This window comes from Motacilla alba, chromosome 5 (assembly GCF_015832195.1).
Source record: "Motacilla alba alba isolate MOTALB_02 chromosome 5, Motacilla_alba_V1.0_pri, whole genome shotgun sequence".
NCBI lineage: Eukaryota > Metazoa > Chordata > Aves > Passeriformes > Motacillidae > Motacilla > Motacilla alba.
This window is the reverse complement of record NC_052020.1, coordinates 9,992,197-10,014,259: the sequence shown is the minus strand read 5'-3', so window position 1 is coordinate 10,014,259 and position 22,063 is coordinate 9,992,197. Positions and strand designations below refer to the sequence as shown.

The window sequence follows — 22,063 nt, the reverse complement described above, 5'->3', positions numbered from 1 at the left end:
CTGTAGTGCAGTGTGTTCCCTGTGTTCTGGACCTTTAGGAGGCCAAGGGGGCGTTGGGAACCTCCTTAACATTAAAGTCTCAAGTCACTGAGTAAAGGAGAATGGGGGAAAAAAAAAATTTCAATAAACAAGGGGAATTCTGTACAAGGAAAGAGGAAATGGAGAAGCTGTTGTTTTCTCCCTCCTCTGTGTCTGAAGGAGAACAAGAATTGTTGTCCCTCCTGTCACCCTGTGCTTTAAACCCTTTTGATCAGCACAGGAAGGCTAAAAGCAGAGTTCCCATGGTGGTTACTGGAACTCAGCTTTCCAAACAACAGAGACCACATGGACTATCAGCTTTCAGCTCTCCTCAGCTACTGTGTCCTCTCAGGTAACACAAACCCCTTCAGGCAAGACAGGCAATAAGCCAAATCCATCTCCCACTGCCACAGACACCCACCCCAAAAAGAGAAGCCAGCCTGGCCATCCTGAGCTTGGCGATTCCTGTAATGCAAGTTGGTGGTGCAGCACTTCATGGAGGGGGTGGGGCCATTCATCACTGAAAACTGAGCAAGGCAAGAAAGGAGAACACTTCCTCAGGTTCATATTTAGGAGATGAGCCCCTTTGAAAGCCTACATTTAGACTTGTAAAGTGCCTGTTTGGAAAGAGGTCCTGGTTTCCATCGGAGAAACCAACTCAGTGGCTCAGAAGTCAGTCATGGATGCAGAGAAGGGACTTTAAACGGTGACATGTAAATGAATTCTTTATTAATTATGCCATAAGCCACCCGTTTGTCAGTCTCTCCCCTGAACTTTGACCAAGGCAAACAGGATTGCAGTGGCAGGCAGTGAGATAGAATGAGGTTTCCTCACAGGAGGCATTTTATACCCTTTGAAGTAATCAGATCAAAGTTTAATGGTGGGTGGAGTCATTGCCCATTCTAATAAAAGCTGCTGTATTTGAATCTCTATCTGGATGAAAAGGGGTTTTAAGGGATAAAACAAAGACAGCAGCAAGCTTCTCCCTCTCAATCCACCCATATCGACAGAAAATGGAAAGCAGAAAAATATTCTAATGATTGAGTCAGACAAGCAGCTTCCCCTCCATGAAAACTGACTGAACAGTAAACAGCAAAGGAATTTATGAAGCTTGTAAAGGTGGTGGATAAAATAATAGAAGAGATAAAAATGCATGTCATCTTGAGTAAACCCATTCTCCTCATTGCTCTGAAAGAAAAGGGCTTGTCACCTCTGCCCAGATAAAACTGACTTGGCAAATACCTTCCCATGCACTATTTTACAATTACAATAACATACACCCAGCATGTTTTTCATTCGTGATTGCATTGCTAATCTCAGTTTTCAGTTCACACACCTACCAGGAGTTCTATTTAGACAGTGCCTCACCCCATACCTTTGCTTGATGAACACAGGAATGGGCCTTGCATTGTCCTCTTCTCTGCTCCTTCCTCCAGTCTTTAGGAATCATCTAACAACAAATGCGTCACCACAAACCCTATACACCCCTAGTGCCCAAGAGCACATTTAAAGATTTTCTGCTAGGTCTACCAGTGCTTTAAATCCAAGCCTTTCCCTGCATCCACTTCTGTGGAGCCAACTGCAATAACAGTTCTTGCCTGTGCTTCCTCACAACCATCCAAGGCTCTGTGCTTCAAGTGCACACATCCCTCTGGAATCCATCTGGTCTGTCTGTGCCAGACCCCAACATCCACAGCTTCTCCAAGTCCCACAGCAGGACATGCTGGAGCAGCAGCAGCTTTTGCTTCCTCTTAATCTGCTTCCCACTTTGCATTCACCTGGGCTTTTACAAGGAGGAAGGAATTCTTTCCCAACAACTTTGTCATCTTCTTCCGCGGCCCAGTGACGCACATGTCAACTGTGGACACAACCCACTGGGTTACTGAATCAGCTCACGAGTGCATCAGCACCAGAAAGAAGCTACTTCATCCCTAAAACAGTTATGTCTGATCACTAGGAGAAAGCAGGAAGATACAGGATCAAAGGGAGAAAAGCCAGGCAAAACTCATCCCGTTACTACAAATGTCCCATCAATTTAGCACTTGCTTTAAAACACCCCCCGTGGCCCCCCAGGGCAGCTCTACCTGCAGCACCTGGGTGATTCCCCTGCTCCAGGGGTTCATCTGCTCCTGGCTCTCCAGCTTAGCCACTGCTGCTGAAGTGCCTGTTCTGTACCCTGCTGAGCAAGGAAACCAGGATGAGAGGGTCGTGCTGGTGGATGGGCCTTTAATACTCCAGGGACAAGAGAAAACACTAGGAACTGGCCCGATAAGCCTCCAAGGGTTGCAGGCCCTTGGACTGCACAGATGCCTTAGTCAGGCCTGAAACTTAGCCATGCAAAAACCTGCTTTTCTCTGCTGGAGAATGTTGGTAAAGACAGGGAAAAGCTTCAGCTGCTTTTTGACAGTCAGGCACATTCCCCTTCCCTTCTTACCAGGAACATAGCTGGGCAACAAAAGAACAAGGTGAAACAGAACCTGGTTCCTTCTGTATTTTTTTTTTCCTTCCTGAGTTTTTTTTTTTTTTCCTTCTCTGCTATCACCTGAACATGTGGCCTGGCTGTCCCTGGCCCAGCTGGGCAAACAGCTTGGCTGCTCTGAGTCCCAGCTTTTCCTGCCTTGCAGTCCCCCCTGCTGGCAGAAACAACCAGTTCTGCAGGGAACAGCACTTACCGGGACTTTTGGAGTGGCCTTCACCCACTGCTGGTGGGCACACAACATTTGGATGTGACACACTCTCCTTTCCACAGCTGCCTCCCTGCCCACCATTCCCTTCCCATGGAGTCCCAGGGGCCCACCAAAGCTGCAAGTGCTGCCCCATTACACAAACTCTGCACATACAGGCGCCAAGTGCAAGGCTTGGATCACCACACACTTCAGGGTGCAGTTGGAGCAGGGATGGGAAAGCAGCTTGGATGGCTGCGCTGCAGCTGAGCTGCTGCTGGCACAAGTGCTCACACACGGAGGCAAAGGAAGGGGGGACAGCACGGAAGCCTGGCTGATGGGAGAAGACCATGGGCTGGGTTTACAGGACAGGCGAAGGGAGGTAGGAATACCAGGATAACCAAGCAAAACCACAGGGCAGGAAAGAGGCAAACAGCATAAAATCCTTTCCTACAGTCAGCAACACTCATTTTTACTACTAGGAGGTCTCATTTAGGTATGTTTGGGGAGAAAAGCCCCCCCAATCCTATAAGGGGGGCTTAAAGGGCTGGTGTAGAGTGAGCTTCCAGGTTTGGAGCCCCTGCAGGCTTTGCAGCATAGAAGCTCTTCAGAGTAGCTGTTCCCAGAGCATGGGATCCCACATGTTGCATGGATCCCACTTGGCATGGAGGACCAACACTTGCCCATGGCTTGTGTGAGCTCTTTGCCTGGCACAAATCCCACACAGGCAGGTTTGCTACACAAGACACAAGTGCTTTTATAGCTTGGCAAGCAAAGCATTAGTTTGACTGCCATAGTTCTACTTCCAAGCCAGGTTCAGAGGGGTCTGGGAACTAACTCATGTGTGTGAAGCTATCCCCTACTGGACAGGGCTAAGAGCTGCTGGAATTGATGACAGTAATATGCAAGTGGTGAAAGTGGTTATGAAAACCCATTATGAAACCCAAGTCTTTCACTGCCATGACCAGGCTGGTACTGACAACCAAAACTGTTATGTGCAGCAACAGCTTCATGCCTGAGCTCTGAGAAACTACAAACAGTAATCGAAGCCTCTAGAGATGCTTTCATCACCAGTTTACATACCCCAACAAACATTTTTCCACCTGTTTTTATCTCCTTTCTCTCCCCAACTTCAGCACTTGGCCACCTTCATCATGGACAAGAGTGAGTCCATCACGACAGTGGATGATGCAATCCGGAAACTCATCCTGCTCAACTCCAAAGAGAAGATCTGGACACAGGAGATGCTGCTGCAAGTGAACGACAAGTCCATCCGGCTGCTGGACTGTGAGACACAGGTACCTGTAGCCCTGTGGGACTGGCCCCAGACTGAAGTGTGGGGTGCAGTGAGTGCCTTTCCATTCTGCCTGGGAGAGGGCAAGTTCTAAGGAACACAAACAAGGGTGAATCACTACCAAAATCCTCTCCTAGATTAGAGTCAGCCCTGCAGCATGGGAACAGGATGGTTTTAGCAATGACAAATTAAGGAAGATCAGCCCAGGGATCCCAGGAGTTCCTGCACAGGACCATTCCCTCTCAATTCAGTAGTTCTCCATTGCCTGACACCTTCCCCCTTCTCTTGCAGGAGGAGCTGGAGGACTTTCCCCTGCCAACAGTGCAGCACTGCCAGACAGTGCTCAATCAGATGCGCTATTCCTCCATCCTCCTGCTCGTGTGTCAGGATTCTGAGCAGCACAAACCAGACATCCACTTCTTCAACTGTGACGAGGTGGAGGTAAGCAGAGCCCTCCTGCTTGCTGTGAAACAGAACAAAATACACTTCTTGCTGTCTGCCCTTTCCCCCTTCCTCCAATCCTTCCTAAAGCCAAGCCCTTAAAAACATCCCTGTTTTATCCTTAAGGCGGAGATGGTTCATGAGGACATAGAAAGTGCCCTGGCAGACCACAAGCATGGGAAGAAGATACGGCCACAGACACTCAAGTAAGTGCTGCAGGATACAACTGGGAGCAACAACAATAAACCCGTTTCCAGTGGTTTAGTCACACTCCAGTCTCTTGGAAACGGGATCTGCAACCACTGATGGGTTTGTTCCATGTCATTTTCCTTGCAGGGCAAACCAGGAAAAGATCAAGCAGAGACAATCCATCCTCCCCTCACCTCAAGGACCAGCTCCCATCCCGATCCAGCATGACATGCGAGGCTCAGCGATGAACAGGAACAGAGTGGCACCTCCTTCCCAGCATGATCCAGGTACTGGGAGAACTCAGGAAGTCTGTCCTGGGGATGGGAGACTAATTAACTCAGACAGCCAACCTTCCTGAAGTGGTCTGTGGTGAAAATAAGTGTTGTACCCCCTGGGCATCTTCTGCTCAACAAATAAAAGCTCCCAGAAACTCCTTGTAACAACACCCTTATTTGGGGGATACAGAAATGCCAAAAAAGCAAAAGCCCCTCATAAGCCATCACATGAAATTTGAACCAGGCGTTGGTGATCTTAAAATGTACAGACAAGGCATTTGGTCAGAAAGACAAATTCCTGGCTCTGCTGACTTCACAGAAGCCAAGATTTCACCCTTGAAAATCAACTTGTTTTCATGAATTCCTGTAAAGCCAAGCATGGAAATGCAGATCTGAACTCACCCTTCTTATGTGCTCATCTAAAGTCTGATTCCAAAACCATCCTGACTTCAGCCCATTTGAGTTGGCTTGGAAAAAAACTAGTATTTTCCTTTGAAGAAAGAAGTAACAGAAGTAAGTTCCTAGGAACAGAAACAAGCTCTTTCTCTTACAAAATATCAAAGTGATGAACAAACTGTAAGCATTTTTTACCCCTGCCTATCATACCACCTTATCTTAGCATTCATTTCCAGTTTCAAGGAAAACATGTACTAGGATACTATAACACATCCAAAACACTCATTTGCTGGGATGGATTCTGAAGTCAAGCAACTGCTCTGGCTGCTGAATGGAGAACTTATTTCAGGCCCAGTTCTGCATCATAAAAGGAATATCTCTATTTCTGAGCTGGACCATGAATAAACATCTCTATTCTGATGAAAAGCAGCCACTCTTACCTCTGTCCTTCCAAGGGTGCTCACATCAGCAGAGCTGGGAATTCCTCTAGGCAGGATTTCTGGCTCTGAGTGCACAAAGCCTGGCAGGAGAGCAGATGGCAGGAGGAAAGCCTTGAGTGATGCCTGTTTGCCGAGATTCTTTCTCCATGAAACATCTTCCCCACTTTTCCTACAAAACCTGTCCCAATGGGGCACCTCATCCCCACATTTACAGACGCTCTGGACTTGTCACGGTCCTTTGCTAAAACTGCCTCCCCGGTTCTCCCACTTGGTAGATCCTGCTGTGCTGGCCCTTTCCAAGCCCCTGTCCTGAGCTGACACTGTTTGCTTTGCATGAGGGGCTACCCCAGCGATTGTTCCCACTGGAATATCCCCCCGCACTGGGCATGTGGCTTCTGGAAGCCGGGACATGCCTCGGAGTTGGGTTTTTTGCAGGATGATTGGGATTTAGCACCTGTTACAAACATTATTCCTGAGGTGCCCTCACAACCCAGAACAAACACCCAAGCTCGGAGCTACCATCCCATCGATCCCTGCCTTTCATGGAACCTATTTCCAACCTCTGATAGTAAATCTGTTTTTCTCTCCCTTGTTTGCAGACTATGAACGACGAAGCTCTGGCTCTCACGACCATGAGGAATCCCGTGCCATGTTAGCACAGAAGATTGAAAAGGAAACGGTGGGTGACAGGGACACTGCACAGTCCATAGGCAGGAGCAGAGGCAGGGAGCAAGGGAGAGGGAGCAGAGGCAGGGAGCAGACATTTAATGCATCATCTAGGCCTTTTTTCCAATTGATACCTGCTGTGCATAAAGATAAGGTGGCCAAAAAGCAAGTCTCCATCACCGCCTCAGTGACAATGTCCTCTGACCTGAGGCAGCTCTGCTGATTCCAGCTCTGCTCCTCCCCATCCCACTTGGGTTATTTTCCAGCTGTCCATTCGGAGGGGGTCACTTGTCCCCTTGGTAAGGACAGCACACAGCCAGGCCCAGCAGCTCTGTGCTTCCAAAGGGAAGCACTGAGCTGCACTCCATGCCTGCACTACCCACTCATGTGCATTCTCCTGGGAAGTGCAGCCGGCCCTGGGATTCAGGCTCCCAGCTGTGCACAGTCTAGGCTCGCTTTCACGTTGGTCCCTTGGGTTTCTGTCCTCACAGCAAATCCTGAACTGCACCCTGGATGACATTGAAGTGTTTGTCGCCCGGCTCCAGAAGGCTGCAGAGGCATTCCGACAGCTCAACCAAAGGAAGAAAGGGAAGAAGAACAAGAAGAAAGGGGCCAGCAGGTGCGGTGCAGCAGCCACAACAAACAGGAGCACAGGGGGGGTCATGGATGAAGGGGGGGGGGGGAACACCTCAGCTCCTGGCCCAGCAAGGCCGGATCGATGCCATGGCACAGCCACAGATTCAGGCACACAGGTTTGGGAGGTGCTGCTTCCATGGCACCTCTGGCAGAGCACACGGAGCCTCTGGCACACAGAGGGAGTTTGCCTTTACCTGAACCCCTGATTTTCAGTAGTTCTGGTCTCAACACCCATTTCTGCTGTGCCTTCTGCATGGCAGGCAGATGGAACCTTCCCAAAGGGGGATGCTCTCACTAACGCGTCCTTCTCTGCCCCTTCTCCTGGCAGAGGGAATGCTGACCCTCCGAGCAAGACCCCCGAGCGAGGCCGAGTTCATTGACTGCTTCCAGAAAACCAAACTGGCTTTTAACCTCTTGGTAAGACATGGAGGAGTTTCCTTCCCATGCAGGGACAGGGCTTTTCCCTGTATATCCCAGCAGTGAGTGTTTGGAGTGACACTTGAATGGCAAATACTGACAGTGGACAATAGCGTGTATTCCAGGTTCTTCAGAACTCAGGACAAACACTGTGTCAGGCTTGTGCAGGTTTTCTGGGACAAGCTGTTACACCAAATCTAGAAGCATCAAGTCCAGGATGGGACAGAGCAGCCAGAGGGCCACAGCACCTGGGTCTTTTCAGATCCAGGCCTGGGCAGTCTCTGCTTGACAGTAATTGAAGTCCCCCATTGCCCCAGTATTCCTGGCCCCTCTCTTTCTCCCCTGCAAGACCCTCTGTATTGTGAAGGGGATGGAAAGAAAGAGCATAAAGATGTTCCCAGTGCTACCAGCTCTGCTCAGTGAAACACAAGAGACTAGGAAGCTAATAAGGCAGCAGGAATTCTGTCAGTTGTGACCAAACTTGTCCAGCCAACACATCGTCCAAGCTCCTTCCTGGGCAGTCATTATTAAGGAAACCTCACAGACAGGGTTTGCAGGACACCAAGCTCCAGCCTTTTCTTCTAGAACTGAATATGGATATTTGTGCCTACTCAGGATCAGAAGGAGCAGCTTATCTCCTGGCAAGAGCCCAGGGTTGAGTGTGGAGCAGAGCTGGCACTCCATGGGTGGATCCATGCCACATTCCTCACCACACAGCTGCTAAGTCCCTGGGAAGTGCCCGTTCACTGGGTCACCCTGCTGCCAGCAGTTGTTTCTCACTTCCCACTCCACTTTAATGTTTACTCTCCAGCATTTCAAATGCTTTGCATTTCAGTAGGAGCAGGGAGCCTGTCTCTCATGGCATCAGTGCCAGCAGCCCAGGACAGGAGAAGGATCTTGAATAGAAAAACAAACTGGAGAGGTTTCTCACCACAGCTCCGCTGATTGTTACTGCCAAAAACCCAATTCTTACAGTTAATTAATTCCTAGTGCTTGCTCCTCCATTCTGCCACAGTTCACCTGAAATAAAACTGTATTTGGAGCCTTTCAGTGGCCAGGGCAGCTCCAGGTGCCACAGGAGAGACCTTGGTGGTGATTTTCTCTTGTCAGCAATTGCAAAGGGACCCTCAAAACACCTATCCTGTTGTTTCCATTCATGGAACTAGGGGATTCTCAACCCTGCAAGAGGCAGAAGCAACCATAACCCTGGCCTTTCCTCCCTAGGACTTTCAAAATAAGCCAAGGTTTTGTATGTCTGTTCAAATTACCTTCCAAGGCACTGATTTAACAGAGAGGATACTCCACCCACACAGAAATTCATCAGGAATTAGAAATGGACACAAAATTAAAATTAATTATTCCTACTCCTCCATCCCTTACTCTTCTCATCAGCCAGCAACACTTCCCCATGTGACAGAAAAGAGAAGGAACACTCAAGTTAGGGTTAAACTGTGTTTCTCTTTCCAGGCCAAACTGAGGAAGCACATCCAGAACCCCAGCGCTTCGGAGCTGGTGCATTTCTTATTTGGGCCACTGGAACTGGTAAATCTTATTCCCAGGTCTCACTGGGAACTCCTTTTTTATTTCTACTTCACACTTACAGGCAGACAGATTGTGCAGAAGAGTTAGAAAACTGCTCACGCCTGGCCACAGCTTTCTCAGGAACTTCCAGAAGTGATGATGGTTGTTCCTGGCCTCTGATCCGGTTTGCAGCTTGAAGTAAATACAGGAACCCCAGCAAATCGTCCCATCCAATCAATAAAGCATTACTGTGAACAAAAGGGGCAGTGAGCTGGGGGTCCCACTGGGAATCTGTCTGGTCTCACCTTCAGGCAAACACAGCTCAGTATTTGCACTGAAAATGCTTGGAAGCAGAAATCCCAGCTGGGAAAAGGAGCCAGAAAGGACACAGGAATAGCAAGATACTTTCCATCTTTTGAAGCGTCAGCTTGTGACACTTCACTTGTCTGTAGCAACAGCTCATTTACAGATCAGATCTCACTTTGACTCCAATCTAAAAAAAAATTATGTTCCCCTGAAGTGTCCAGTCTCTTTCAAAGACTTAGGTTGATGTTTCTTGAGGTGACTGAGCTGATCCAAGGATCACCTTTGTCTTTTATTCCTGCTCCTCTGTGTGTCCCTCGATTGACATTTTGACCGTTTCTTGCAAGCTCTCTCCTCTTTGTGTGGTTTGTGTGTGACCCAGATCATCAATAGCTGCGGAGGCCCCGAGCTGGCCCGGTCTGTCCTCAGCCCACTGCTTTCTAAAGATGCCACCGATTTCCTGAGAGGACACCTGACACCCAAAGAGATAAACCTCTGGGATTCCCTGGGGGACACATGGACCAGATCCAGGTGAGGACAGAACTGCCATCTCCCCAGGCTGCCCAGGCAGAGGGCATGCTTGGATGCCCTGATGCTCCTGTTTCTCCTTTGAGGGGATGCTCTGAAAGACACATTCCTGTGAATGTCACCTCATATTCCCACTTTGTCCTAGAGCTGAGTGGCCCCGAGATGCGAACATCCCCACCTACATCCCCAAATTCCGCAACGGCTGGGAACCACCCACAGAGATCTTCCGCGGAGCTCCCTGGGAAATAGATATTGGTCACTTGCAAGAGGAGGTTAGTCCTGTGCCCCTGGGGATCCTCTCTTCCCTCTCCCTCCCCCTTTTCCAGAGAGATGGAGCCGTGGGGGGTGTGGTGGTGTACAAGAAGTAGTTGGATCAAAAGTCAGATGGATCTGGTCACTCCAGTTAAATATGGAAAGCAAATTGTGCGGCTGGAAAAGGGCAGCAATAATCAGCCTCTCCCGACTCATGGCAACGGGACCCTACAATGTCACTGAGCTCCAGGGACACAGGCTTCCCTGAAGAACATCTTGACCAAAAGCTGCCAGGCCATGATTCATCTCCCACTATCCCTCTTCTTTTCTCCAATCAGCTTTCCCCTCTCCTGGTAACACTGACTCCATATCTGCCTTTCCAGCTCTCCTCAGCCAATGGATATCCTTACCGGAACTCCTCACTCAAGCGTGGCCAGACTGCTGAGCAGACACAGCCTGGGGATGCCTTCAAACAGAATACCACTCCACATGGAAATAGGTAATGGATCTGCACCCCGGGAGCTTCAGCTCCTACCTTGGAACCTCATGAACACACAGGGGCACATATGGTGATACTGGGAAGTTTGGGCATCCTGGAGACAACTCCCTGCCACTGTTAATAACCACCAAGAGAAGACAAAGATCAGTGGAGGGATGATTCCTATGAGCACTGCCTGCTGTTTAACCCCCTGCAGCTCTGCAAGGAAAGGAATCCCAGGCGTTTTGCACCACAGGAGACAAAAATATCGACTGACTTCATCAGTCCATCCATAGGCTTTGTTTCCCAACATCAGCCCACCAAAGTGGCCTTAAGGATCAGGTGCCAAAGACGCTGCACTGTGCTTTGGCTCTCCACAAGTGTAGAGATGTTGGAATCATGGAATTACAGAATGGATTGGGTGGGACCGGACCTTAAACATTACCCAGTTCCAACCCCCTGCCAGGGCCAGGGACACCTTCCACTGTCTCAGGTTGCTCCAGGCTCTGTCCAGCCTGGCCTTGAACACTTCCTAGGATGGGGCAGCCATCTTTTCTGAGCAACCTGTGCCAGGGCCTCCCCACCCTCACAGGGAAGAATTTCTTCCCAATATGCATCTAAACCCACCCTCTGGCAGTGGGAAGCCATCCCTCCTTGTCCTGTCACTCCAGCCTCTTCCCCAAAGTCCCTCTCCAGCTCTCTTGGAGCCCCTTAGGCACTGGAAAGGGCTCTAAGAGCTCCCTAGAACTTTCTCTTCTCCAGGTTGAACATTCCCAGCTCTCCCAGTCTGGCTGTGTAATGCTCCAGCCCTTGGAGCACTTCCTGGCCCTTCCTGGCCTGCTCTGGACACCCTTGAGGATCTCTCCATTCATCCCAAAGCCACCACAGGTTGCACAGACAGAAGCTGCCTAGAGGGGGAATCAGCCCTAAGGGAAGGGCACACACAAACCTTGCCCTGTTGGAAATACAGGGCCAGGGAAGAGCACCCCAAGCTCCCAGTGTTGCTGGAAAACATTCCAGCTGAGGAAGGAGCTTTGTTTCACTGGAGACAGCAGCTCCCTTTTTGCTTTAGACACAACCAAAGGCAACCCCACTGATTAGAGGCTGAATAAAACAATATATTCCAGTCCTGCCCACCTCTCCCCCAGGGAACTGACAGGGTGCCGGGTTAGACAACTCTTCTTAATGAAACAGAATTCTGGAAAATGGAGAAAAACCCCTCCCTTTTCTTCAGAAGTCTCAGAAAGTTCACTTCCAAACCCAGAACCAACCAGGCCACTCTTCTGCCTCAGGTTTTTTCCCAAGGGAAAGATGGCTCTTCCACCTTTCAACATTTCAACAGCTTCAATGCTCATTTTCCATCACCAGCTACTCCTTGGTACAAAACCTTCATCAAAGTACTTTTAGTTCAGAGTTTAGAGGCTCCATCTGCTTCCTTGTTTACATGAGCTCACACCTTGAAAATTGTCACATCTCTGAGCGTCACCAAACTCTTCCAGACTTCCACATGAATCCTCTGCCGTGACTTGACACATCACTTTGCAGGGATTTGAGTCAAGTTTTCAACTGACCATCCACTTTTCTGTCACCAGCTCTAGTCTGGGAAAAAAACCCTCAAGCCAGACTGGTTTTCCATGGTTTTCTGTTCTAATCTAAAAGATTTATAAGCTTTATTACAAGAGTTCAAATCCACAGCAAAAGACCTTAAATCCAATTACACCAGCAAAATAATAATTTTTTTCTCATTTATCCTATCACTGGTCCAGGGAGGAACATCAGGTGGTAGAGATGCAGTGTGGAACAGGGAAAGGATAATTTGTCTTCTCCAATTTCAATTTTCTTGGCCTTGTAATTGGATGGGCCTCCACTAAAACTCCAGTTTTTCCCTCCTGCAGGAATTTCGAGGCCCAGGGAGTGGCTGTGCCCAGGAGATTTGCCAAAATCCGCTACGATTTCACAGCGCGAAACGCCAACGAGCTCTCGGTGCTGAAGGATGAAATCCTGGAGGTACGTGACCACTCCTGGGAAAAGGTGTGTCCCCTCCCCTTCCCAGGGGCAGGAGAGAGTCAGGATACCAGCCAGCACCGACTCTGTTTCCCTGGTGGTGTCTGAGCAGTGACACGGAGCTTTGTCAAAGCCAAAGCTGGAACAGGCTGCCTGTGCTGGGCTGTGTCACCTCCGCAGCTCAAACACATCGGTCCCATCCTAACCAGGTGAGGAGGGAGGACAACAACTCCCTGCTGTGCCCGGCTCATCCCCTGCTGGGCCTGTGCTCCTTATTACCACTTCCCCCTCCATGAGGAATTGTTTTCTCTGAAAAACACCTTTTTCATAACCCTTCTCTTCCAGCAGCTGGAGAATGTGGGACATTACTTGGGCTAACACTGATCTGTGACCTGGGAAATGGTTTCTGTGCAAAATGTAGCTTTTAAAAAATTTATTTATTTATTTTAACACAAAAAGACAACAGAAACTGAGTCATTGGGAAAAAAAAGATCTGGAGAAACAAGGACATTACGTAGCAACTATGAGTTCTTCAGCACCCAGAGGTGCTCTCATCTTCACCCTCATGATAAATTCTGACACCTTCCAGGAAAAGTTTCAATCCTGGGTTACATCTGAAAGCAGCAGATCTAATCAGAGCTCCTGGCCTCAGTGATGTCCTTCTGGCAACTTCACCTTCTGGGTGGTCCATCCCACTGTATCCTGGTTGGGTATGCCTGAAATCCCATGTTCCCACTAGCAGATTTATTTTTGTCCCTCTCTCAGGTGTTGGAAGACAATAAGCAATGGTGGAAGTTGCTCAACCGGAGTGGGCAGGCTGGTTACGTTCCATACAATATCCTGGATGTGGTGAAACTGGAAGAGCTTGAACAGGTCTGTAGTCAGGTGGTACCTGACTGGTACCAGCTGCAGGGCACAATCTGCCTCTGGGAATAATCTTGTCATTAGACCTCCCTGGATTTCTTAGGATACTATGAACAAGTCAGGATGAACCCTCAGAAACAGACAAAATCAGGAGATTCCTGAGTCTCCTATGATAAAACTCCAATTTTGCCAAGATTGCATTCTGAAATAAGGCCTGTCCTTCCCATTTGTGCAGCAGCCTCGTGTTTTCCAAATTCTTCCATGTCAAGATTTTTGTTGGGGTTTAAATTAAAGATGGACACTTCCTTCACCCAGTTCAGTTCAGCAGCAGGAACACATCACTCAAGTGGAGGCAGATGGAAATGACAACTAAGTGAGAATTAAGGAAATACTGCAACTTGCACTACAGAAATGTAGAGCTGGAGTGTTCTAAACACCCTAGGGAAGCATGGAATTGCTTTCCTGTTTTGGTATTGCAGAGTTTGGACAAAGCCAAAGAGGGTCCAGGAGGCTTCTGGATAAATCCTTGCTAGTTTAATTGAAACATCAGAAAACTTCCCAGTCTGCTCCAGGCCCTTGACAGTGGTCATGCTTTATATCCCAGCTATGGAGCAAGGAGGCTTTGCCTTGCAATGGGATTGAACATGTTTGGCATGTGTAGGAACTCCCTCATGCAAACTTCAGGCTTTGCTTTGGGTTTTTCATTCCCAGAAATTAACTTCTTCCATGCAGCTCCACCTGAGGTCTCACCAGCCCCACATGAGCACGAGGACAATATGGCAGTTTGTCCCTCAAATGAAAATGAAAAATGGCAGAAAAAAAATTTCTTACTTTCCCCCCCCCCTTTCTAAGCAGTCTAACCAGAGGTACAAAGGAGACCTGAGCCCCAGGGGCTATGGCCCATCCAGTCCAACTCACAAGATGCCTGCCAGCTATGCCGGGGATAAGTGGGGCAGTGAGATGTTATCACGCAACTCTCCACAGGACGCCAAAGAACGTAAGTGTGTGTCCCACTCTGTGTCCCACGCTGGGGTCCCCTGGGTTTGGGTGCTCCGGGGATCAGACCTACCCAAGGGGCTCCCCTGCACCCTTCAGTGATCAGAAACAGAACAGCACCAAGCCTGGAGGCCATTGCAGGTAGGACAAGAGCCAAGAGAGCAGCCCTGGAGCTTGTAACACCTCCCACGCTCTCGGGCAGCCCAGGACAAACAGGGCAATAAGTGATCACCCCATTCCTCTTTCCTCCTTCCTCCTCCCGAGGAGAAGGTTTCCTCTCTCTTCCAAAACATTTAAGTGTGTCTAAGGAACAGCTCGGGTCAATCTCCTTTCTCTCCCTTCCTTTTGCTCATATCCTGCCACACACGCAGTGCCTGCCTAGCTAGTTCCTTTATGTGGTTCCACAGAATTCCCAGCCAAACAGGAGATCCACATCCCTCCTTCATCCTGCACATGTTGTGGGGGTCACAGAGCAGGAGAGAGACCAGGGGCCCCGCTTATCCCACCCTGTCCACTCTTCAAAGGAGGAGTCCTTTTGGGACAATGGAAAGCCCTGCAATACAAGGACACAAACCTGTTCTTAACACCGAGTGATTCTCCACAGTCCTCAGGAGTTTCATGGGGAAAGTGACACTGGATGAAGTGTCACTGGAGTTTTCCCAGAATCACAGGATGGCCTGGGCTGGAAGGGACCTTCAAGCTCATCTCATGAGCGTGTTCCTCACTCCCAGTTTGTGCTTCCTGCCGCTTCTGTTCCGCTGTGGAGCAAAACCTGGAGCTCTGGGATCAGCAAATCACTGACTAGAAGTAGCAGAGAGGACTGAAAAGGTCTCAATCGCAACTCTCCAGTTGTAGATTCTCACAGATCTGTCCTTCCACTCCAGGCAACAGCCAAGGGCTGATGGGAGGAAAATAAATGGCAACACAGGGGCACAGGAAAATGGGAACCACTTTTCTGGGCTGAATTTAAATAAAAATGCTGAGCCACACCCCCATTTTCCTTACAATCTCCCCACAAACACATTTAATGGGATTTTGGACTGAAGATTTGATTTCATTCCCTCCCTGTTTCTACAGAACTTATTCACCAAATGGATGAGCTGAACGACGAGCTGCTAAAGAAGATCACAAACAATAAAATTCAGCCTCCCCACAGGAATTTCAAAGTGGAGAAGCCTCAGCAAGTTTTTGTGCCCCTCACCTTTGAATCCAGCACTGAAGAAGTCAAAGCCTGGCTGGAGGCCAAGGCATTCAGCAAAGAGTAAGATTTGCTCTATTGGCACATGAAATGCTCTCCTTCCCTGGAGAAGGAGCTGGGGAGGCTGCTGGCCCCATCTCACCTGGGACAAGTCACTGGGATTTACCTACAGAGCCTGTGATGTAAATTAGACTTCAGCCCTATTAAATCCAGGCTCTATAGCCAGGATCTTCAGAGCCCAAACTCACTCTGTTTCTTATAAACATTTTCTTGGAGAAAAATAATCCATGAACTAAACCCACGGCCTGAAATGCCACTGGAATCACAGCTGCCACCCTGGCACAGCCCCAGGGCCCTGTGATACCATCCCAGTGCAGCTCCCAGCCTCCCATCTCCCACTCCTCACCTCTGGCACGAGGCCACTGCAGCCCAGCCATCATCTCCCACTTTGTGTCTCCCCAGGACCGTGGAACACCTGGGCATCCTCACCGGAGCCCAGCTCTTCTCCCTCAACAGAGAGGAGCTGAAGAAGGTGTGTGGTGATGAGGGAAACAGAGTGTACAGCAAGATCACGGTGGAGAAAAACCAGCTGGAGGTGAGTGTTTGTCTGGATAATTCCTGCTGCACTGGGGGCTGTACCAGCAGTGTCACACAGCTCATCAAACAGGCCTTCTAAGAAACACAATTGGGAAAAAAAATGCAACCAAACCTACACAAGCAATAAAACACAAGGAAGAATTCTGAAGAGTCTTTCAAGCTAAAAGGGCCCAAATCCATAAGATCCCCCTGTTTCCACTAGTTAATCTGCTTTTTACTGATATCACCTATCCCTCTGAAACTAGCTCTCCTCCCACAGCATTCATTAAATACTGTAATTCATTAAATAATGTAATTCAACTGCAGCTTGAAGTTCCAATCCAAACTTCCTGTTTTGTTTCCATTCCAGAAAAGCAGAGGGGAGTCAGAGCTCCAAGAAATCATGAAGCGCCGCCAGGAAAGGATTGATTCTGCTAATTAAAGTCTCTCTGCTTTATTTCAGCTCTTAGCCCTAAGTAGTGCAGAAAAAAAGGGAATGAAAGCAATGATTCCCGGCCCAGGCCGGAGGCAGCAGAGCTCCCCTTGGGGTCCAGCTGCCATCAGAGTGACAATTCCTTGAACACTGTTGGGAAGGGTTGACAATAAGACCATATCCCACTGGGAAAGGTGTTTTAATTTTGCATGAAGTATTTTTTTTATAACTATATATTTTATACTGAAATTTTCCGTGCATGCGATCAGAGCGGGATTCCCGCGGGGCTGGATGTGCACGAGGGCTGGATTCCAGCAAACAGAGACCCCAGAGCTTTTCTCCAAGGGCTGTCCCTGCTCCCACCCCTCGCTGGCACAGCAGGCCTGGCACACAGCTCAGGAGGGGCCAGCCTCAGGGCCTGGAGCTGCACAGGGAATAGGCTTTGGAGCCCTGCAGTGGTTTGGGTGTAAGGAAAGGACAGTAAAGCTCCTTCTGTTCCACCCCCGTCACGGGCAGGGACGCCTTTCCCAAGCCCAGTTGCTCAAACCCTGTCCAGCCCGGCCTTGGACACTTCCAGGGATGGGGAGTGACGACCCCGCTGGGCACCCAAGGCGGCCCCATTTCCATTTCCTCCTCAGTGCAGGTGTCCCCTGCAGCCCATGAGCACAGGCCGGTGACAACTCCCCGTCCCCCTCCTGTCCCCCTGCGCCCCCTCATTGGACAAGGCTGGAACGGCAGCACACATTCCCAAAGTCTGGCTGCTTCCTTAAACCCACGGAGCAGTCAGTGCTGTCTCTGAACGGCTGAACTGAGCTCTCGGTGCCTAGAAACGAACAGGAGTGACAAACAAAGGGATGTGAACATGGGCACGGCTGAGCTCCACCTGCCCACTGCTGCTGATGCCCAGGCCTGGGCTCAGGGCAGCTGTGCAGCCCTTCCCTGGGCCACGGATCCTGCCCTGGAATGCTGTGGTGCTGCCAAACCCGGCCTCAAACCAGGAGAAGATAAACCCTGACCTTGCTCCCGTCCCAGGCACACCCACAGCCCTTCCCAGGGTGTTGGTCACTCGTCCCCACCTTCACCTTTTCACTGTAAAAAGTCAGCTGAAATGATTCCCAAATAGCTGAAACCCCAAAGCACACTGGGAAAGGCAGGTTTATCTCCAAATAAATGGGCACGAGGAAAAAAAATCTAATTTAGCACAGGCTGTTGCTCTTGACTTCCTGTTTTCCTTCCTAAAGTTATGTGCATTTATATATAACAATCTGTAAATAGGGGGTGAGGAGCATCTCTCTCCCTAGAGGCAGAATTAGTGATTATGCTTCCAAAATTTACTCACAGTTTCAGAACTCAAGCAGGCAGCGCAGTTCCTGTCCACAGCGAGTTTGGCACGTGGCATTTCTGTCTCTGTTTAACTGACAGACCACCCTGATTGCAAAGCAGCGAAGCAAACCCAGCTCCAGAGCTGCCCACAGCCCAGGGACAGTTGGGTTTTCTCTCTCAGCACTGCTGAGTCTTTGCCCAAATTTGAGTCTGTCCTTGCACGTTGAATGGAAAAAGCTTTAACACGGCCTCTGGGGAACTCGTGGCTAAATCTGAGAGCACCGGTGCACCTCAGCCGTGGCTTTATTCCCGAGTGTCTCCGATGGATAATCTGTTTTCTTCATTTGAAAGAGGACACTGCTGGCAGCAGCAGAATTGGGGTGCAGGCAGGGGGGATCCTGGGTTTAGTCACACCCGGCTGGGATCTGAGAAGGGCACTCACCTTGTCAGGGAGGGATGAAGAGGACAATCCTCCTGAGAAGCCCTGGCTCTGAATTAGGTGGAGAAGGGAAGCATGATGGCAAGCACGGGAGGCAAAAAAGTTTCTAAAATGAAAATAAAACCAAATGTTGAGCTAGGAAACACAGCGCCTTCTAGTCCTGGGGTGTAGAGGAAAGCAAATCACAGGGAATCACAGTTACCTGGGGTTTTAACAGGAGTGTACAGGACAGCTCTGTAAAGCTGGGAGCCACAGGAACACTTCCCAAAACAAATCTCTCAGCAGACCTTATTGCAGAGGTCACTTTTACAAGTTTCCATGCGACTGAGCTGTGCATCTGTTCTGTTTGTACTGCCTGCAGACACTGCTATAAAGTACTGTACATTGATGTAACTGAGCGAAGGAGACAATGATATAACCATGCACTGTACAAGAGTTATTAAAATAGTTAAGTTATACTTATAAATCCATCTCCGTCTCTTTCACTGGGTTCTCATAATGGTTTGTCACTGACAGGCTCAGAAACTCAGCAAGATGTCTGAAACCACACGCTTCCTTTTGGGTTTGGGGACTGACATTTAACAGGAAGGGTGTTATGGCCTGGACAGCTGGGTTTTAAACACAGGGGCAAAGCATGACAAGGCTGTACAAAAGCACATTTGGGCCTATCTGGAGGGGGAACGACTGTGGCAGCCATCCTAAGTGGAACAATATAGAAAGAAGGAACAGCATAAACCCCTGACTCAGGGCCTGTTACATGGATTCTCCAATTCCAGCCAAGAGCTATCCTCGGTTTCAGGAGGCAAAAGTTTGTTTTCTCTTTTCCCCATTAATTAAGTTACTCGGTTGAAATAACGGGTAATGCCTTTTGTAGATGTTTAGGTGAGTTAATTTCCAAGTAGGACCACACTAACAAGATCACCTCCTCTACAGGCTAAATAGAGTTTAGGCAAACCTAGAGCCCAAAACAGCTGCCCTGCTGGCTCGGGGGCTCTCTCGGCGGCTGGAGCCGTGCCCGACAGGCCATTTCGAACCTTGCCCCGACGGCAGGGGAGGGAGCACAGAGCGCGGAGCTCCTGCAGCGGGGCAGCACCGGCGGCTCCGAGCCTCCCCTCACGGCCGCCGCCCCTCAGGGCCCGCCCGCCGCCATCTTGCGGCACCGGCGGCGCCCGGGCCCCGCGCGGCCACGAGGGACGGCCGCCTCGGGGGCGGGTCGGGCGCCGCGCCGGCCGTGGGGAAGACGCCCGGGTGGTTCTGGGGATCGGAGATCGCGGGGCCCGGAGGTGCCGGGGCCGGCAGAGCCCCGGACACGCTCTAAGGGGACAATGGCGGCGTCGGGGTCGCCAAGGCGACCGCCCGCCCCGACCCGCGGGAGCGGAGCCGCCGCTCAGAACCGCTCTCCCTCCGCTGCCCCGCCCCGGCTCCTCCCGGCCGCCTCCGCCTCGCGCGCGCGCTCCCGATTGGCCGCTGCCGCCCGGCCGGGCTGCGATTGGCGCGGGAGCGCGCGGGCCGCGGGTGCGCGCGCAGGCCGGTCCCCTCCGGGCACGCACCGTCCCTTATAGGCACGCGAGCCCCCGCAGCCGCGGACATGTCGGTGTCCCCCGTGAAGCGGCAGAAGATGGAGTCGGCGCTGGACCAGCTCAAGCACCACACCACGGTGGTGGCCGACACCGGGGATTTCAACGGTGAGAGGCGGCGCGAGGGGATCCCGTCACCGCAGCTTCTCCCGAGCCCCCTCTCCCGCCCCCTTCACGGAGAGTGGGCGCGCCCGGCCGAAGGGGCGCGCGCTGGGGGGAGCGAACCACCCGGAGGGGGGCGGGGGGAGGCGCTCGGTGGCGGCGCCTTGGTCCCCGTCCCGGGGCAAATCCCGCCCCGGCGGGACATTTTCCAGACCCTCCCGGGAGCTTCTCCCAGTCTGCCCTCGAGGGTGCCCTGACCACCGCGTTCAGCTCTGCGTGCTGTCAGACTCAGGCCAGGCTCTGCTGTGCTGAGGAATTCGGGTTTTCTTCCAGTGACCTGGCTAGATCTGGGACGTGTTTGGGGTTTTTCCAAACTCAGGGTTGGATGGGACTTGGAGCAGCCTGGTCCAGTGGGACTGGAATTGGATGTGCTTCAATATCCCCTCCAACTCAAGCTACCCCAGGATTCCATCACTCTATGACACGCTTAAAAGCTGGTTTGGGGTTGGAGAAAAAGAAGGGAAGTGGTGTTTTTTATTTGTTACAGTGGAGCTGTACATTTATCAATTTCCCTCTTGCATTTCCAGGATGCAGAAAGCAAGAGGGAACTTGAGGGTGAGTCTGTGAGGAATAATCTTGAAAGAATTCAACCTGCTGGATACTGCAGAGACAGTAAAATTCCAAATGGGTTGTTGTATGATCCTGACAATTCCAAGTATACTTCATGGATAAGCCACAAGTGGTTACAGGAAAACACCCAGGAGCACATCCAGGAAAACATCTTGGAATTAATGGATAAAATCATGGTTTATTTTCCTTGTGCAGCACTGCATGTGCTTGATTTTAGGATCCCTAAAACTGTTACTTTCCTGAAAACAGGCAAGTGTGCCTAATTTATAGGCAGAATTTGATATAAAAATATTTGTGGTTATATATATCTAGCGTAGATATTTGTGAGGTAGATACTCTGTAATACATATTATATATATTTTAATAGGTGTGTATAAATATGTATATTTTATATAATATTTTTTATATGTGCACATATATATTTACATCACACGCTCTACCTGTCTGGGAGCCTTGCTGGTGAGCTCCCAACTCATTCCTGAGGAAAACTTCAGCTAAAGTTGCTTGGTTTAACTGTTTTCTCTTTTTCTTAATTATTTTATTTCTTAATTATTTTATTTTATTCTGCTGGAATAACTAATAAAGCCAGCTGTAAATGTCTAATTCCAAGTGGGACTAAGAAACTTTTCTGCACAATCCAGAGTGGCTTTTAAGACATTCATTATTCAGGGATGTGAGGAATAGGATTTTGAACACTCGTGGGCTGTGAGTCTAGCCAGAGGTCCCTCCTAACAGAGCAAAAACCCCATAGCCCAGGGGAGCCAGGGCTTTTGGGGATGGAAAACTTAATGGCAGCAGTTGGCAGCTGTGCCAGTTCAACTGATAAAATAAATCCAAGACTTCCCTACAGGAGTATTTTTGCTGAATATGTGTAAATACAGGCACACCTTTTTACTCTCGAGTGAGTGAGGTTTGGGGTTGTTTTCCTTATAATTTAAATTTCCAGGCTTTAGTTCAGCTCCCCTGGCTGGGCCCGAAGTGCCACAGTAGGGCGAGGGCTGGAGCTGGGAGCAGATTCTATCCCAGCCCAGCCGTGTCCAGGAGCCTCCCTAGGCTGTGGCAGGAGCCTAGGGAAGGGATCAGACATCTGGAACTGCCCAGGCTGCAGGAATGGAGGGGGAACTGACCTGTACAAATTATTCAGGCCCCCACAGAAAACTGCTAGGCTGTGGTTCCAGGCCAGGACTGTCAGCAGTGTGGCATCCTCAGTGCCACATCAGTGGTTAATTTCCTTGGAGCTCTCAGGATCAGGATGAAATGGTGTTCATGTCCCCTGGGAAAGCAGGGAGCAGGATCAGTGCTGTAGCCATGTCTCTTTCCTGCTCTCTGCACCTCCTCCAGGATGCCCTGGCTCACGGCAGTTTAATCTGTGTGGAATACCTTCCTGTGCCTGACTGTGGAGCT

General features: G+C 50.0%; 2 protein-coding genes across 2 annotated transcripts; both read left to right on the top strand.

Moving 5' to 3' along the window:
• The first annotated feature begins 3,739 nt into the window (after positions 1-3,739).
• On the top strand, positions 3,740-18,816 carry LOC119701396 (epidermal growth factor receptor kinase substrate 8-like protein 2). Its single transcript, XM_038138027.1, has 17 exons — positions 3,740-3,979; positions 4,267-4,416; positions 4,543-4,622; positions 4,753-4,892; positions 6,316-6,395; positions 6,874-7,006; positions 7,347-7,435; positions 8,903-8,977; positions 9,642-9,790; positions 9,933-10,059; positions 10,423-10,538; positions 12,413-12,524; positions 13,287-13,394; positions 14,241-14,382; positions 15,459-15,642; positions 16,042-16,174; positions 16,526-18,816. Exons 1-17 carry the CDS (start codon positions 3,740-3,742, stop codon positions 16,595-16,597), a joined length of 2,130 nt encoding a protein of 709 aa, XP_037993955.1. The 3' UTR covers positions 16,598-18,816.
• Positions 18,426-21,589, top strand: LOC119701395 (translation initiation factor IF-2-like). Its single transcript, XM_038138026.1, has 3 exons — positions 18,426-18,431; positions 19,293-20,035; positions 20,617-21,589. The coding sequence occupies exons 1-3, from the start codon at positions 18,426-18,428 to the stop codon at positions 20,654-20,656; spliced, it is 789 nt and encodes a 262-aa protein (XP_037993954.1). The 3' UTR covers positions 20,657-21,589.
• Positions 21,590-22,063: the final 474 nt, after the last annotated feature.

Excerpts from the sequence above, each read along its gene's own strand:
- LOC119701395 (XM_038138026.1), top strand. Across the intron at positions 20,036-20,616 it reads CGACACCGGGGATTTCAACG|GATGCAGAAAGCAAGAGGGA; the intron begins GTGAGAGGCGGC and ends TTGCATTTCCAG.
- LOC119701396 (XM_038138027.1), top strand. The coding sequence starts at position 3,740 with ATGCTTTCATCACCAGTTTACATACCCCAACAAACATTTTTCCACCTG. Across the intron at positions 7,007-7,346 it reads GAAAGGGGCCAGCAGGTGCG|AGGGAATGCTGACCCTCCGA; the intron begins GTGCAGCAGCCA and ends TTCTCCTGGCAG. Across the intron at positions 8,978-9,641 it reads TATTTGGGCCACTGGAACTG|ATCATCAATAGCTGCGGAGG; the intron begins GTAAATCTTATT and ends TGTGTGACCCAG.